Source organism: Balaenoptera ricei, chromosome 6 (genome assembly GCF_028023285.1).
Source record: "Balaenoptera ricei isolate mBalRic1 chromosome 6, mBalRic1.hap2, whole genome shotgun sequence".
NCBI lineage: Eukaryota > Metazoa > Chordata > Mammalia > Artiodactyla > Balaenopteridae > Balaenoptera > Balaenoptera ricei.
This window is the reverse complement of record NC_082644.1, coordinates 57675631-57692344: the sequence shown is the minus strand read 5'-3', so window position 1 is coordinate 57692344 and position 16714 is coordinate 57675631. Positions and strand designations below refer to the sequence as shown.

Here is a 16714-nt window from a genome sequence, read left to right as displayed (position 1 = left end):
CTTTGGTCATCTCTCATTCCAGACAAAATGATGGTTGGGTCCATTACTGCATTCTGGGAGGATTTTTGCTTCACCACCGTCCTTCAAGGCCACCCTTGAGTAGGGCTGTCATGCCACAACTGTCTACTTTTGAGTAGTATCAGCACATCATACAGAAACATCTGTATAACAAGCCCATTCCACCCCCTTCCCCCCATTAGTCAACTGGTTATAGGGAACTTTCCCATGGGTTCAGGGTGTAGGTTAAGAGGGAAGAAGCAATGTAACAAGAATAAGGCCCATGGGAATCTGTATTACTTATTCATGCAACTTACTTGTACCTTCAGGACTTGTTTGAATCCAGTTTTGTATATACCACTTTCACTTGATGATAGAGTGATATCATGCATGCCCAAGTTCATGGGCTGGTGGATCAGACATTTTATGATGGGCAACACAGGTCATGTGCTAAATTGGTGGGCATGAATGCAGTATCTGCTAAGGACTAGTAGCCAGTTGAAAGCTGATTTTCAAGAGAATAGTTATCTGTAGAGGATGGCTTCCTTTGTTCCAAAATCCTAAAAGTTTACACTATCATTCACCTGTAAGGATCTGCCAAACTTGGCCTGCTTAAACTCAAGCAGTCAGGATGATATCATCAACTTGGTAGAGAACTAAGTGGAATACGGGATGTCTTCCAGAATGAAGAGTTGATCAGAATTTCTACAGACTGGATTATGCTAGAGTTGATATAGCTCTGAGGTAGGGCCATGAAGGTAGATTGCTGGCCCTGCAAGCAGAAACTAACTGTTCTGGTGATTTTTACTAAAAGGATAGAAGAAATAGCTTCCTTCCAACTGCCAGGAAATGTATCGATTTGCTCCAACAATGAAACTACATCTTTAACTGCAGCTGCAGTTGGAGTCACATGTGATCATGCTTACAGTAATTCACTATCATTCCTTAAGACCCATCTGTATGCTGCACTAGCCGGTAGATGAGTTGAATGCTGATGTGGTTGGAATCTCCACCCCTTTATACTCTTTAACAGAGGGGCTAATCTCTTCAGTCTCTCCAGGAATGTGGCATTATTTTTGATTTACTATTTTGGTAGGTAAAAGTTTTGGTGACTTCCAATTGCTTTTTTTCTGTTTTGTTTTCCTCTGTAAATCCCTCACTCCATGGGTCAGGTAACTGCTATGGGCATTGTGCCAGTTTCTGCATTTGTCTTTTATAACAATGCATTCCAAACTGAGGGAATAACTATGTGGGTTCAGGTACCTACTGGGCCCAGTGGAGATAGACCTTAGCCAAAACTGACCTCTGTAAACTCCTACCTAACTAGTGAACCACAATAGCACATTAGGTCTCCAGAAATCAGTGTCAGTTCCGATCCAGTGTCCAGTTATCCATGGTATGTGTGAGAAACTCCCCTTCTTCAGTACATGGTCACCTGGGTAAATGGTTGTATGTTTCTTTGAGGAAGGCTAGGAGAAAGATTTACAGTATAAGCTTTTGGCAGTATGTTAGGATTCCTAAAGAGGATCCATCCTCTTTATTCTAGGGACACTGGGTCTGTGAACTAGCTCAAGACTGAGAATTGGTTGAGGGCCAAGACTGTCTTTTGTGTTGATTTAACTCCTAGTTCTGGTAATTAGACCCAGAGCTTTTCTACTTATACAGATCGGGTAACATTCAAGTAGAGTGCCTATTTTAGTCCTAGGAACACCATGATCAGTTAGCCAAAGCCAGCGGTCTCTGTGGGTAAAACCATTTTGTTTATTGCTTTGAATCCACTGCCCATTATGGTAACCATGTACATTTTGTCTCTGAAAATTAAGTGCTACCACTTGGCCTGTGTCACTTGAGATTCCAGCATCCCCACTGAATTCAGGGAACCCAGCTTTGCGGCACCATTTCCCACTGTTATCCATGGCTTTCCAGCTACCTGGCCTAGATGCTTACTACCAAGCCATACAGAGCTCATCAACGATGCTGAGGCTCCCCCCACCAATACATTTCTCAAACCTTGGTAAAGGAAGTGTTTTTTGGACTCTTTCTGGGGACAGAGTAGGTGGGTGAGCAGAATTTACATGATAAATACTGTCCATATGTTAGAGGAGTTATGAGTCATTTTCCTTAAAAACTCTAGAATGGGTACCAGTGTTTGCAAGATAATGGAGATGTTTGTTTATGATCTCAGTGAATAAGACAAGTTAATATATGGAATGTAGTCTGAGTTTGAAAAGTATAACTTCCAACAAAATGTTATATTCAGTGCTTTTAGAATGAAAAAAGAATTTTCTTAGTCATCAATGTATTAAATATTTAGATTTTCTCAGGTGAAAAACCCATTTGAATGTCATTTTCTGTGTTTTATTACATGATTAAAAATCAGCATCAAACAACAGGGTTTTCTTTTCTTTTTTTCCGATTTGTTCTGAGGATGAACGTGACTACTCATGTTCTACAACAGATATCTTTTTTTTTAAAAAAGCTCAGTCTTTTGTTTTATAGTCTGTGTCCATTATTTCTTAATAATTGAGGTCTTGCAGGATACTGAAGTAGATAAGAGAATGGTTGACAAGGTGGAGGAAATAGACTCACCTCATTCATCACAACCTACTGTTTCTCCTGTGGAACTGTGGGTTACTGAGGTGATAACACCATCTTGAAAAACAGTGGTTTATTTGAGTCATTTAAAAATATTTAGTTTTTTAGATTGTCCAAAAGGGAACATTTAAATAGAAGGTTTGGGACCTGTTCTTCTTCCTCACTCCCTCCTGTGGGCTACTAATTCAAAGAAAAGATTTGCCAAGGTATATCTTGTTGAAACGTACTTAAAAGTGAGAAAGAGACTGAGACAGGCAGCAGTGATGTGAAAGTATAGGCTGGCACCCATGTATAGAGACACACGTGTATAGGAACAGGGACAGAGAAACTCAGAAGATTTTTGAGTTGGCGTAATTGAAGTATAAATGACACATCCTGACACATTCTGTTCTTCATTTGGACTTTAACCTTTGAAAAGCTATTTATGACTACTGTTAAAATTTTATTTTATTTTATTTTTTTAATCTTTACTGTGTGGTTTTAGACCATCCACTGATAGTATAGCTTTAATAGTTTATTGTTTTGTGGGCAATAGTGCAGTGATTAGGATATTATTAGGTTAAATAAAATTTTAGTCAGTAAGCTCCTGGGTCCTGAGCAACCCTTTCTTTTTATTTGTAAATATTTTCTTCATGTTAAGGGACCAGTAAGTATTTCTTTTTATAATGAATGTGGGTGGGACATAAGGCATACTTTGTACTTCAGCTGAACTTTATTGTAAAAGCATTTTCAGGAAAAGAAACTTTTTTGTGTAGAATATAAGATGTGCATGAGTCAGTAAGGAGAGGGCATTTTGTCTCCTTATTCCTCAACACCCATATTATGATGATTTTATTCTTCTGGATTTCTAAGAGCAAGTTTTCTCCCTTATTGTATAAGCTAAGATTTCCTGGGTGTCCTCGAATGGTTTATTCATGACCTACTTGTGTAGTAGCAGAAGAAAAGAATTATACATTACACTTTTTTTATCTTGTGCAAGAGAGCAATTTTTTAAAAATATATTTGGTAAGACCTTTAATAAAAATTTTAATGAGTTGTCTTTCCAACTCACAGTCATTACAAAGAGTACTGTCTCCTTCATTTTCACGGCTGAGAGCACTGTCTTTCCTGCCCCCCCCACCCCCCACCCCCAGCTGGGATATATGTTGTTTCCATATTACTTTTGGTTTTTAAATTAATTATTATTCTTCTGTTTAAGAAAATCTAAGGTGTACCCATACTTCAGATAGTGTTTAAATTATACTTTGGTGAATGTAATAAGTTTATTAATAACATTTTGTCCAAAATTAAAATAATAATTATCACTAATACTCTGATATGAATAAAGTTGTTCTGTTATTAACCATTTTTTTCCCCTTTATTCATTCTTTCTTTCCTGTATTACTGCCTTTGTCCCTCCTCTCCCCAAAGTTCCAGCAACTGAATACTTGAAGAATGGATGAATGATCTTATGTAATTATTTGTTTACAATCTTACCTCCTCTTTTTAGACTGTAAATTCTATGAGAACAGAGATTACACCATTCTTATCTACCTCCATGTGCCTAATGCCTAGGATTAATACATAGTAGGAATGCATTAAATTAGTTGAACGAATGAATCAATGAATAATAAAAAAGGTATTGTGAATGCTTCTTATCGATATTAATATTCAGATTGTAAAATATGATAGGGAGAAAATATAGGCAAATAAAAGTAATTTTAGTAAGTATGTTTTAAAATTTGCTATTTAATTTTTACAGTTAATGAGTAGTACAATAAGCAATCAGTTCAAAGTGGTTTTTGAAACTAAACTTTTGATTATTTTGGATTACTATTTTAAACTACATTTGAGGGACTTCCCTGGTGGTCCAGTGGTAAAGAGTCTGCTTTACAGTGCAGGGGACCGGGGTTCGATCCCTGGTCAGGGAACTAAGATCCCACATGCTGAGGGGCAACTAAGCCCATGTGCACAACTACTGAGCTCGCACGCCTCGACTAGAGCCCGAGTGCTGCAAACTACAGAGCCCACGTGCCCTGGAGCCTGTGCGCCACAACTAGAGAAGAGAAAACCCACACGCCACAACTAGAGAGAAGCCCACGCACCACAATGAAGAGCCCGCGTGCCTTAACAAATATCCTGCATGCTGCAACTAAGACCCGATGCAGCCAAAAATGAATAAAATAAATAAATAAATAATAAATAAATCTTTTAAAAAAATTAAACTACATTTGACCATGTGATCTTGATTAGCTCAACTAACTTATGGCCTACCTGAATTAAAATGGTTTGAGGGCATAATATGGAAATACTCATATTTTTACAATGAGTGTCAGTTTTAAGGGTTTTAATTGAAACATGATGTGGCCTATGTAGATAATAGTATTTTTATTATTTATTTCAAATTGTAACTTGAGAATTTTAAGGATTGAAGAACATTATTTCCAAGCATAACAGAAAATTATGTGCTCTTGGGTTAAGAAATTATTGTTTAAGAAAAATAGACCTGACTGATCAGAGACACAAGGACCAAAGTAAATGTATGTAACTCTCCCAAACAGTGTTTAGTATAGACTGTTTATTTAATTGGTGGATAACAGGTGTGTACAAATACTTCAGTTACCTGGAAATAGGAAAAAAAAAAAGAGCTTTACTACTAACTACAAGGTGGGCATAGTAAGGTACTAAGTAGCCATAAATTTGGACTTGATATATTATGGACTTAATTTGATCACTTGTTTAGACAAGCTATTAATACTAGGGCTATACAGCAGTATACTTAGGAGAATAAGATTCTACTCGGTGTATCATGATGTCTTTTCAGCTATATCTAATTGTAATATCTCTGTGTCTGCTTAGCTTTTGTCCCTTTGCGACTTTAATGGTATATTTTCATCCTGTATTTTTCTCTAGGCATCCACAAGGACAAAGATAAACCTCCCAGCTTCTCTGTTGTCCTTGAGAGTTTGAGGCGTACCTTGACAGATTACCAGAACAAGCTGGAAGATGCATCTAATGAGGTAACACTTGCACTGTTTGGCTCCACACACATAGCCTTCGGCCTGCAGCAGTACGTATTACTTGCTTGTTACAAAGGTCAAAAGTATTGGGAATGTTGATTTGACAGCTTCACAGATACAAAAAATAACAAGTTGTCTGTCACTGTTCTTTCTTTAAGTGTGGCCTAAAGTCGGGTCTCACTCTCTCTTCTGTCACACTACTATTGTCAAAGTTATAAAGACTGTCACTTCTTGGTCTTTATAATTTATCTATTTTAATTTAACAAAAGAGCTATGCAACTCATTTAGTTAACATATGTTATATTTAAATGTTAATGTGTTTTTATGAAATTTGGAATAGGTACTGGAAATTTAGGGTTTGTCAATATTTTGGCTTAGGAGTTCTACAAATTGTAGAAGTCAATAAAAAAGAGAGAAATTAGTATGCATTCTCTAAAGGGAGTAAAGCGTTAGAAGGTTTTAAAAACAAATATCTGTTTGATGTAGCTTGGAGGTTTTTAGTTTCCTGATTGAAAAAGCTCATGCTTTTATTTATCTTCTCTTTTGTATTGTTTAACTTGTGGGTTGATAATTTTCTTGGGTATTAAAATGTTTTATGAATTTGTGCTTTAAAAATTGAAGAGTTTATTTAGTTACATCTTGTTAAATTAGAGAATATGAAGTAACTACATTAAACACAATTAGTTAGCAAAGCAACAAACAGTTGTTCCAACCAAAGACAAGCCACATAGCATGGAATTTAGTGTTTATCCCTCTGTTTATCTGTTTCTTTTATGTAATACAAAGGCCTTGAAACCCTTATATTTCCCATAAGAAGAGGCATATTTTACTTTAGTTTGCTAAGGTGAATAAAGAAGGAAAAGTGAGTCTTCTTAATGCCCTCTGTAATTGTAATTGTTCAAAAGGCATAAAAGAAAGTGACCACTGAAATAATTAAATTTCTATAAAGAGCAAACATTGCTAACTCTTTCTCAGTGAGACAAGACAACCTGTATTGTTAGTAGTTTATGAAACTCTTCTGAGGCCTAGGTCTGGAAGCTGCGGGGTAACTAGGAACATATTACCCACAGCGAATTGTTATTTGGGAGGATGAATGTCACATGATCCTCAGCACAGTTGAAAAGTCGACTCAGCAGGCTTTGGCTTAGTAATGCGCTTTGTTGTGAACCAGTGCCAGAGACAGCAGTGGGGAGACCAAGGGGTGGCTGCAAAGAGAGCAAAAAGAGCAGTCTGACAGAAAGAAGAATGAACTGTCAAAGAAAATAAATCACAAGCGGAGCAGGACCAACTGATGACCTGCCACAAGCCTTCCCAGTAGGGCAGCATGTGACCGACCCTGAAATTGTCATATGGACTGAGAGACCAGTGAATATTCTCGTGATGTAGAAAGAACAGTCTTCTGGTCTGTCCTTTTTTCTTTCTGTATAGATACCACTGCTTCTGGCATTTTGGTCCAGTAGGATTTTAAGAATAAAGTTATATTTGTTTACAGTAAGAATGAAATCCTTTATCCAGATATCTAGTAAAAACACAGTAACATTACCCACATTTTAAGCTTGAATGCCTTCTTTTCTTTTTAGCCATGTGAACTTGGGACAGAAATTACATAGTTAACCAGAAGAAATAATTTTTTAAGTCTCTGGATTACTATAAAAAATTTGTATTTAAGTAATTGCATAAAAAACATTTAAAGATTAGCTTTTGAGTTACCCACCGTTGAAAAATATTTTAAAAGTTTACTTACATTTTCTTTCATCAGCTAAGCAACATGAATCATGCTAAGGAAAAGGCATCTAATGAACTTGAGTCTACCAAACAGAAGGTAGAATCTCACACTAAAAATATAAAGGTATTGTGATTTAGAATAACTTTTTCCTTTTTTATTAAGAAACAAATATAATTATTTAGGGAATATTTTTAAGTAGAGATATCTGAAAATATATCTTCCTATTTTTTATGAAGTATGTTTAGATACAATTAAAAAATATTTTTTTTGTTGGTCAAAGTAAGAAGAATGTTTTTTCATTAAAAAAATAAAACTTGATTGGAAATTGTTTTGGTTAAAGGAAAAATTCACTTCTCAGATTTAATTATACTACCATAGATTCAAAAAATGATTTAAGATTTGATATCCAGCCTTAGATACACATTCAACATATTTTACATAGCACATCAGTATTTGGAGTCAGTTTTCATCATTTTGGGGTGGAGCCATTGTTTTTAGTACATCATGCCTAGTAGTGGGCTGTGACCACACCTGGCTAAGGTCTAGGGCAACAGTTTATTTTATTTTCTGTGCTGGTCTTATGTACTACATCTTTGCAAAATTGTACTAGTCCAACGTTCAGAGTTGGAATTTTTTGGTGTTGGTTCATGTCGTTTGTCATGGACATACTTGAATAGAATTTGTTAAGGGTAAGGAGTAAATAGTTCAGCAGAATTTTATGTCATGTATTTGAGATTTCTATTGGTATTTGGAATGTCATTGGGAAGTAAATGTTCTTATAGTAAATGTAAGAGATTTATTTTTAAAATGTTATTTACATGTTATTTAAAAGTTTTTGGGCTACCAAGTTATATTCTTATAATGAGTTGAAAGGAAAGCTCTTTCAAAGAGCTTTTTGGAGTAAGTAATTAACATTTTATATTTAAATGTTATCATCTTCATACAATCTCTTTATTTGGTGTCTCCAACAGGACCTTCAGGATAAATTGGCTGATGTCAATAAAGAGTTAAGTCATTTACGCACTAAATGTGCAGACAGAGAGGCTCTAATAAGCACTTTAAAAGTGGAACTACAAAATGTGCTGCACTGTTGGGAGAAAGAAAAGGCGCGAGCAGCCCAATCTGAAAGTGAGCTGCAGAAGCTTTCCCAGACTTTCCGTAAGGATACCGAGGTATTACCTGAGACAAGATGACTGTCAGGAAAGGCCTTGCACTTATCTCAGTTTTAGAAGTTTACATCTGTCAAGTGTCTGTTTTTATTCTTATTTGATTTAATTCAAAAAATTCTTCTGAGCTATTTTGAAATGTTCATGCCAGCTGCAAAATCAGGCATTCCATTACTCTTGTATGATCCTATTTTGCGAGAGAAATAAAGTAGTTTAACCCTTTTATCATTTGTACAAGTAATTTTCTCTATTAGAACATCCGATCTCAAGTAGCTGTGCTCTCAACAGTCCTGTTTACCAATGACAAAATTATTTTTTATTTCAGTAGTTGAGTAGCCTGCCATGGTGGAAAGAATCTTTTTTGTAATTAGAAAGAATTGACATGGATAGAGGTACTTTTATTTACAAACTGTGAATAGGGACAAGCCACATAGCTTGGTCTCTCCACATCTTTGTTTCCTTATTTGCAAAACAAGAATAATATCTACTTTAATAGACAGTCATCTTATTCTTTATAATTGTAGGATATTAAACAAAATTTAGAAAAATACAAGTCCCACAAAGTTAAAAGTTTGTTTGGATGCCCTTGAGAGTTACCTATCTGTGTTAATTTATTAATGGCTTCTTAAAATATTATGACAAACTTTTATATAACTGTATGAGCCTGTGTGAGTAGAATTGTTATCTTATATTTTCTTTTACCCTTGGGAGGTAGAGCCAGTCTAGCTAGTGTGGAGCTAGTTTATCTGAGTCATCCTGCATATTGAGTTCATTACTCCAACAAATACGAACATGAATGCCAAGAGAGTAAAAAGGAAACATTCTTTCCACTCTTCTTACAGTCTGGGATTTAAATTGTGTCCACATGAAGGGACTGGAATTGTTCTACACATCAGATAATGATTAAAGTAAAGGAAACTAGAAGCCTGACTGTACTGTAAAGTCAGCATGTCTACAGCATTGTGGTTGAGTTCAACATGTGTGAATTGATTTTGGATCTTGAGATTCTCTTTTCACGCCAAATGGATGATTATCATGCATGGTTCATCACAGCCCAAGCAAAAGGACATGATGGCAACACAGTGAATTACCCTTTAGGAAGAACCAGATCACTTGGCAAAATGTGGAGAGGAACGATTTTTAGTGCCTGAATATTCTGTTTGGTTAGTTATATTTAATAAGATTTTTAAACATCTCAACTTAGTCGAAAATGCAAAAGACATCTTTAATTGCTTAAAAAAGAAAAAGACATAGCATATTTATGAAGACTCTTCTGATAGCCTAACTCAAGTTTGTGGATGTAACTATATATTCAAATTTTTTGGTTTTTAAATTGTTATATTTGGAAAAAAACTAAGGTGACATACAGGGAGAATTAAAGATGCACAATTTTATATATACTGGAAAACTTTTCACCACAATTTCTAACTATAAAACCTTTACATATACTACATTCAGTTTTTCTTATCTGGAAGATTAGAATTCCTATTTTTTTCCTCTTAAATTTTCTTCTTTTAAAAGTTTTCCTGCTGATCTGTTAAAAAATCTTGAGGGAACTTAGTTTATCTACATAAAATACTCATTTTGCAGCTTCACAATTACCGTGTCTTGAGTTCCATTCTTTGACTTTATAGATGAAATGCCTTATAGAGAGAGCCATTTAGCATTTTAGTAAGTAAACTCTCCTTGTGTGTTCAAGATGGGATCAGCTTTTTACTGAATTTACAGTATAGAGTTTCTAGGTCATTAAACAATGGATGGTTTAACTATGACAATGGCAATATAATTTTAAAAGATTTTTTTGGCATATTTTTAATTGGACAGTTTTGAAAGTATATCTTGGGCAGCTATGTCCATTTTTTGGACTGTTAACTTTGTAATATTTAAACACCTACAAATGCCCAGTGTGCCAAATACGGTATGAACTTCTAAGTGGGGAAGAAAAATGAGCCCTTCTTCCATCTCTTTCATATCACTGTCTGCTTTGCCTAAGGGGCTTGGGATAGATTTCCTATAAGTGGTAAGTAAACTGGAATCTCTGGAGGAGGAGGAAAGCTGAATACTTGTGTGCATATAAAGTACAGATATTGGTATAACTTTTTCTTCAACAGAGTTGGGTAATGCTCTTCTCTTTATATTGGTTTTTTGACTTAAATAACATCTTTTGTGGTAAATGTAAATATGAAATTATAGAATTGCCATACTAAGTTCCAGTTAGAAGGGCTTAGAACCAACTAGTCCAGATACCTCATGTTACAGCTGGGGAAGGTGAGGTCTGAACAGACACTTACTCAGATCACGTCCTTAGCAGTAGCAGAGCTGGTGTCAGAACCCGGGTCTTCTGGCTTCTAGACTTGAGATTTTGGTTTTGAAAACTAAATGTAAGCAATTTCAAGTTTCTGCCTGATGCTTAATTTTGAATGTAAAAAAAGTCGCCAAAATGGCAATATTCTGATACTTGAGTATCTTCATTCCTTTCCAGGATTTTTGAAATAAATTCTTCACCATGTATATTATGTGTTTTACTTCTTACGGTGTTTATATACTGGAATTAATTTGTTTTTTTCTCGTAGGAGAAGCTAACCTTCCTTCATACCTTGTATCAGCACTTGATAGCAGGCTCTGTGCTCATAAAACAACCAGAAAGCATGCTGGATAAATTCTCTTGGTCTGAGCTTTGCGCAGTTTTGCAGGAGAATGTTGATACTCTGATCGTAGACCTCAACAGGGCTAATGAGAAGGTAACTGTCCTCAGGCACCAGATACCTCTATTAAATTCAGTGACATTTGTCCACATCACAGTATCATTAAGAGGGGCTGACATTCATCTTATTTCAAAAAGAATTTGGGTGTTAATAATTCAATACCATTAATTATGGCTTGTCTACAACTCAGTTTGATGCCATTGCTATGGGCATGTAAATGTGACTGAAGTCTGTATGAAGTCTCTGAGCTCCACTTTCTGTTCAGGACATGCTAATACTGCTAGCCAGTGTTAGCCACAGGGACCTAATTAAAAGAAAATAAATTAATCTTACTGATGAAGCAATTCAAAGAACTTAGTCATTTACATTAATAAACCAACTCTTTATGTTAGCATAAAATAGAAACAAGAGACAGTTATTCAAAACATGATCTTAAAATTCTTTGCTCAGGAAATAACGAGGTGTTACTTTAAAAGCACTTAAAATTTAAAAATTATGTTTATGACATTTCTTGTAATATAACAAACTGTATATCGCAAAACCCATTCAGTGCTTTAGAATGTAAGAAGGATATATTGTAGGAGAAAACAGTAGACTATTATGGTGCCTTTATCATTCACAAACCTAGGAATTCAGTCTTTCCAAAAAAAAATTTAAAAACCTTGTTTTGGTTATTGAAAATGAAAGTGGCTTAGCAGTCCAATGTATTCCTCCGTTAAAGGTATTGATTCTTATCCCAGGTCTATTGAACTAGTCAGAACTATATTTATGTGATCTAGTTTCCAGATCTTAGTTGCAGTGACATTTGCTCTTAAGGGACACAGAGAGAAAAACTGTTCCCTAAGTTTTTTTTTCATTACTTCTGTTGAAGTAATGAAATAGCATCTCGGCCCAGTTTTAGAGTAAGAGCATTTTGCCTTGGTCCAATTGGCAAACAATCATAGGCACTGAGAAGTAGGATTGAGGAAATGAGGGAATAAATTGTGAGAAGTGGAGATGCTGGTCTTGATTGTGACTGTGTGTATAACGGATTTGAAAAGTACTGATAATGAAAATGAGTACATGTTTTAATCCTCTGAGATGGTATTGTGTTTTAATAGTTTTTCATAGTTTCAAACATCATTAATTGTCATACACATTAGATGATGAGGATTTTCTCTCCAGTGTTTTGAATGTGAAATAAAAAATGGTTGGAACATTCTGCTTTATTATATGTAAACTGTTTGTAGATTTGTAAATCTCATTTAAATACTTCCTTTCCCATTGAGATATCTGAACAGCTTGAGCTTTGGTTCTAGAGGTTAAAATATTCTTCTTAATTTTCTCAGTAAAATTGATTTTAGAATAAGTAACTTTATTAGAGAAAAATAATAGATGTCATCTATAAATGCAATTCACACATTTTCTGCTAAAATATAATTTTGTTCTACTAATTCCTGTTTCTTAATTTTTTTTTTCATTTTAACTTAAAACTTTTATATGATCTTAAGGAATAAAATGTAGTAGAAAATTCTGGAATAGCTTTTGGGGGAGATGATACAAAGGACTTGTTTGTGAGCCTATCTTATTTGTTGCATTTCCCCATTTAGATAAGTCATCTAGAGTATATCTGTAAAAACAAGTCTGATACGATGAGAGAGCTTCAGCAAACCCAGGAAGACACCTTTAACAAAGTGGCAGAGCAGATCAAAGCCCAGGAGAGCTGCTGGCACAAGCAAAAGAAGGAACTGGAGCTGCAGTACTCCGAACTCCTCCTGGAGGTACAGAAGAGGGCACAGGTATGCTACTTCCACAAAGAGCTTTAAAATGGAATGCTCAATCTTTTACTTCCAAGTGTTTTCTTTCAGTACCCATGCCAAGTCAGTTACAACTTTGGAGAACCACACAGAACTTGCTTGTTAGGTACACATACATGTGATCATGCAAACACACACACACACACAAATGGGCCTGTGTGCATGTGTGCACTCTGGCGTATTACGGATTGTCTTTTATTTAAGTTTGGAAGTAGATGGGTTTCTGGTTAAAACATCCTAGAATACGTGGATCAATTAAATACTAAAATTGTATTTCCCTTATTTTAGAAATAAAGGTTAAGACACTTTGGTAAAATATTGTCTGTTTTAGTGGAGATATCCTTTGATCCAGCTTATTCCATTCGTGGGGGTTTCTTTGTGAACCATCATTTTAATTCAGGTGGGGTTGAAATTTGTCATACCTCCTAACATTGTTGAAGGACTAGAGTTGTAGTTGTAGACCCTGTAGCAAACTATTGTCTGTGAGATATAATATGTCCTCTATGTTGGATTCGATTGAGAACAGAAATAATGGATAGTTAACAGAACCATATTTTTTCCAGTACAAAATATTGTCAACATAATTTATATGGTTAGCTGTCATCCCTGCCCAATGAGGAATAACAAAGATAGTGTGTACTTTTTTTTGTATTGAATTTAATAATAGGTCACTTGTTCTCAAGATAAGATACTTAGAAACCAGAAGGTTGTATATTTTTCCCATACTTGATTCAGTATTTATCGTCTTTATTTGATCCACTCATGCTTATCTTGGCAAGTCTAATTAAAAAAGGAAACCACATTTTATTTTATTGTATTTTTATTTATTTATTTTTTTGTTCACTTAAAATTTTTTATTCCTTTTCCTTTTTTTTGAATTTTATTTATTTATTTTTTATACAGCAGGTTCTTATTGGTTATCTGTTTTATACATATTAGTATATATATGTCAATCCCAATCTCCCAATTCATCTGCCACCATCACCCCTCCCCCCCACCCGCTTTCCCCCCTTGGTGTCAATATGTTTGTTCTCTGCATCTGTCTCTCTATTTCTGCTTTGCAAACCAGTTCATCTTTGCCATTTTTCTAGATTCCACATATATGCGTTAATATACAATATTTGTTTTTCTCTTTCTGACTTACTTCACTCTGTATGACAGTCTCTAGGTCCATCAATGTCTCTGCAAATAACCCAGTTTTGTTCCTTATTCATGGTGGAGTAATATTCCATTGTATATATGTACCACATCTTCTTTATCCATTTGTCTGTTGATGTCATTTAGGTTGCTTCCATGACCTGTCTATTGTAAATAGTGCTGCAATGAACACTGGGGTGCATGTGTCTTTTTGAATTATGGTTTTCTCTGGGTATATGCCCAGTAGTGGGATTGCTGGGTCATATGGTAATTCTATTTTTAGTTTTTTAAGGAACCTCCATACTGTTCTCCATAGTGGCTATATCAATTTACATTCCCACCAACAGTGCAAGAGGGTTCCCTTTTCTCCACACCCTCTCCAGCATTTATTGTTTGTAGATTTTTTGATGATGGCCATTCTAACTGGTGTGAGGTGATACCTCATTGTAGTTTTGATTTGCGTTTCTCTAATAATTAGTGATGTTGAGCAGCTTTTCATGTGCTTCTTGGCCATCTGTATGTCTTCTTTGGAGAAATGTCCATTTAGGTCTCCTGCCCATTTTTTAATGGGGTTGTTTGTTTTTTTTAATATTGAGCTGCATGAGCTGTTTATATAGTTTGGAGATTAATCCTTTGTTGACTCGTTTGAAAATATTTTCTCCCATTCTGAGGGCTGTCTTTTCATCTTGTTTATAGTTTCCTTTGCTGTGCAAAGGCTCTTTAAGTTTCATTAGGTCCCATTTGTTTATTTTTGTTTTTACTTCTAGGAGGTGGATCAAAAAAGATCTTGCTGTGATTTATGTGACACAGTGTTCTTCCTATGTTTTCCTGTAAGAGTTTTATAGTGTCTGGGCTTATATTTAGGTCTCTAATCCATTTTGAGTTTATTTTTGTGTATGGTGTTAGGGAGTGTTCTAATTTCATTCTTTTACATGTAGCTGTCCAGTTTTCCCAGCACCACTTATTGAAGAGGCTGTCTTTTCTCCATGGTATACCCTTGCCTCCTTTGTCATAGATTAATTGACCATAGGTGCATGGGATTATCTCTGGGCTTTCTATCCTGTTCCATTGATCTATATTTCTGTTTTTGTGCCAGTACTATATTGTCTTGATGACTGTAGCTTTGTAGTATAGTCTGAAGTCAGGGATTCTGATTACTCCAGCTCCTTTTTTTTCCCTCAAGACTGCTTTGGCCATTCGGGGTCTTTTCTGTCTACATACAAATTTGAAGATTTTTTGTTCTAGTTCTGTAAAAAATGCCATTGGTAATTTGATAGGGATTGCATTGAATCTGTAGATTGCTTTGGGTAGTATAGTCATTTTCACAATATTGATTCTTCCAATCCAAGAACATGGTATATTTCTCCATCTGTTTGTGTCATCTTTGATTTCTTTCAACAGTGTCTTATAGTTTTCTGAGTACAGGTCTTTTACCTCCTTAGGTAGGTGTATTCCTAGGTATTTTATTCTTTTGTTGCAATGGTGAATGGGATTGTTTCTTTAATTTCTCTTTCTGATCTTCCGTTGTTAGTGTATAGGAATGCAAGAGATTTCTGTACATTTATTTTGTATCCTGGAACCTCACCAAATTCATTGATTAGTTCTAGTAGTTTTCTGGTGGCATCTTTAGGGTTCTCTATGTATAGGATCATGTCATCTGCAAACAGTGACAGTTTTACTTCTTTTCTGATTTGGATTCCTTTTATTTCTTTTTGTTCTCTGATTGCTGTGTCTAAAACTTCCGAAACTATGTTGAATAATAGTGGTGAGAGTGAGCCATCTTGTCTTCTTCCTGATCTTAGAGGAAATGCTTTCAGGTTTTCACCATTGAGAATGATGTTTGCTGTGGGTTTGTCATATATGACCTTTATTATGTTGAGGTGGGTTCCCTCTGTGCCCACATTCTGGAGAGTTTTTATCATAAATGGGTGTTGAATTTTTTCAAAAGCTTTTTCTGCATCTATTGAGATGATCATATGGTTTTTATTCTTCATTTTGTTAATATGGTGTATCACATTGATTGATTTGCGTATATTGAATAATCCTTGCATCGCAAGGCTAAATCCCACTTGATCATGATGTATGATCCTTTTAATGTGTTGTTGGATTCTGTTTGCTAGTATTTTGTTGAGGATTTTTACATCTATATTCATCAGTGTTATTTGTCTGTAATTTTCTTTTTTTGTAGTATCTTTATCTAGTTTTGGTATCAGGGTTATGGTGGCCTCATAGAATGAGTTTGGGAGTATTCCTTCCTCTGCAATTTTTTTGGAAGAGTTTGAGAAGGATGGGTGTTAGCTCTTCTCTAAATGTTTGATCACCTGTGAAGCCATCTGGTCCTGGACTTTTGTTTGTTGGAAGATTTTTAATCACAGTTTCAATTTCAGTGCTTGTGATTGGTCTGTTCATATTTTCTGTTTCTTCCTGGTTCAGTCTTGGAAGGTTGTGCATTTCTAAGAATTTGTCCATTTCTTCCAGGTTGTCCATTTTATTGGCATAGAGTTGCTTGTAGTAGTCTCTTAGGATGCTTTGTATTTCTGCACTGTCTGTTGTAACTTCTCCTTTTTCATTTCTAATTTGATTGATTTGAGTC

General features: G+C 35.2%; 1 protein-coding gene across 10 annotated transcripts in view; it reads left to right on the top strand.

Moving 5' to 3' along the window:
* The window catches only part of CCDC171 (coiled-coil domain containing 171), a 364663-nt gene that overhangs the window by 128152 nt on the left and 219797 nt on the right, over positions 1-16714 (top strand). For 9 of the 10 annotated variants that reach the window (XM_059924676.1, XM_059924681.1, XM_059924684.1 and 6 more), the window contains 5 exons: positions 5485-5591; positions 7351-7440; positions 8289-8489; positions 11057-11224; positions 12778-12966. In XM_059924676.1, the coding sequence (XP_059780659.1) occupies positions 5485-5591; positions 7351-7440; positions 8289-8489; positions 11057-11224; positions 12778-12966 (755 nt within the window). The remainder of the gene's footprint in view (positions 1-5484; positions 5592-7350; positions 7441-8288; positions 8490-11056; positions 11225-12777; positions 12967-16714) is intronic. The other variant, XM_059924677.1, reaches the window with a different exon arrangement.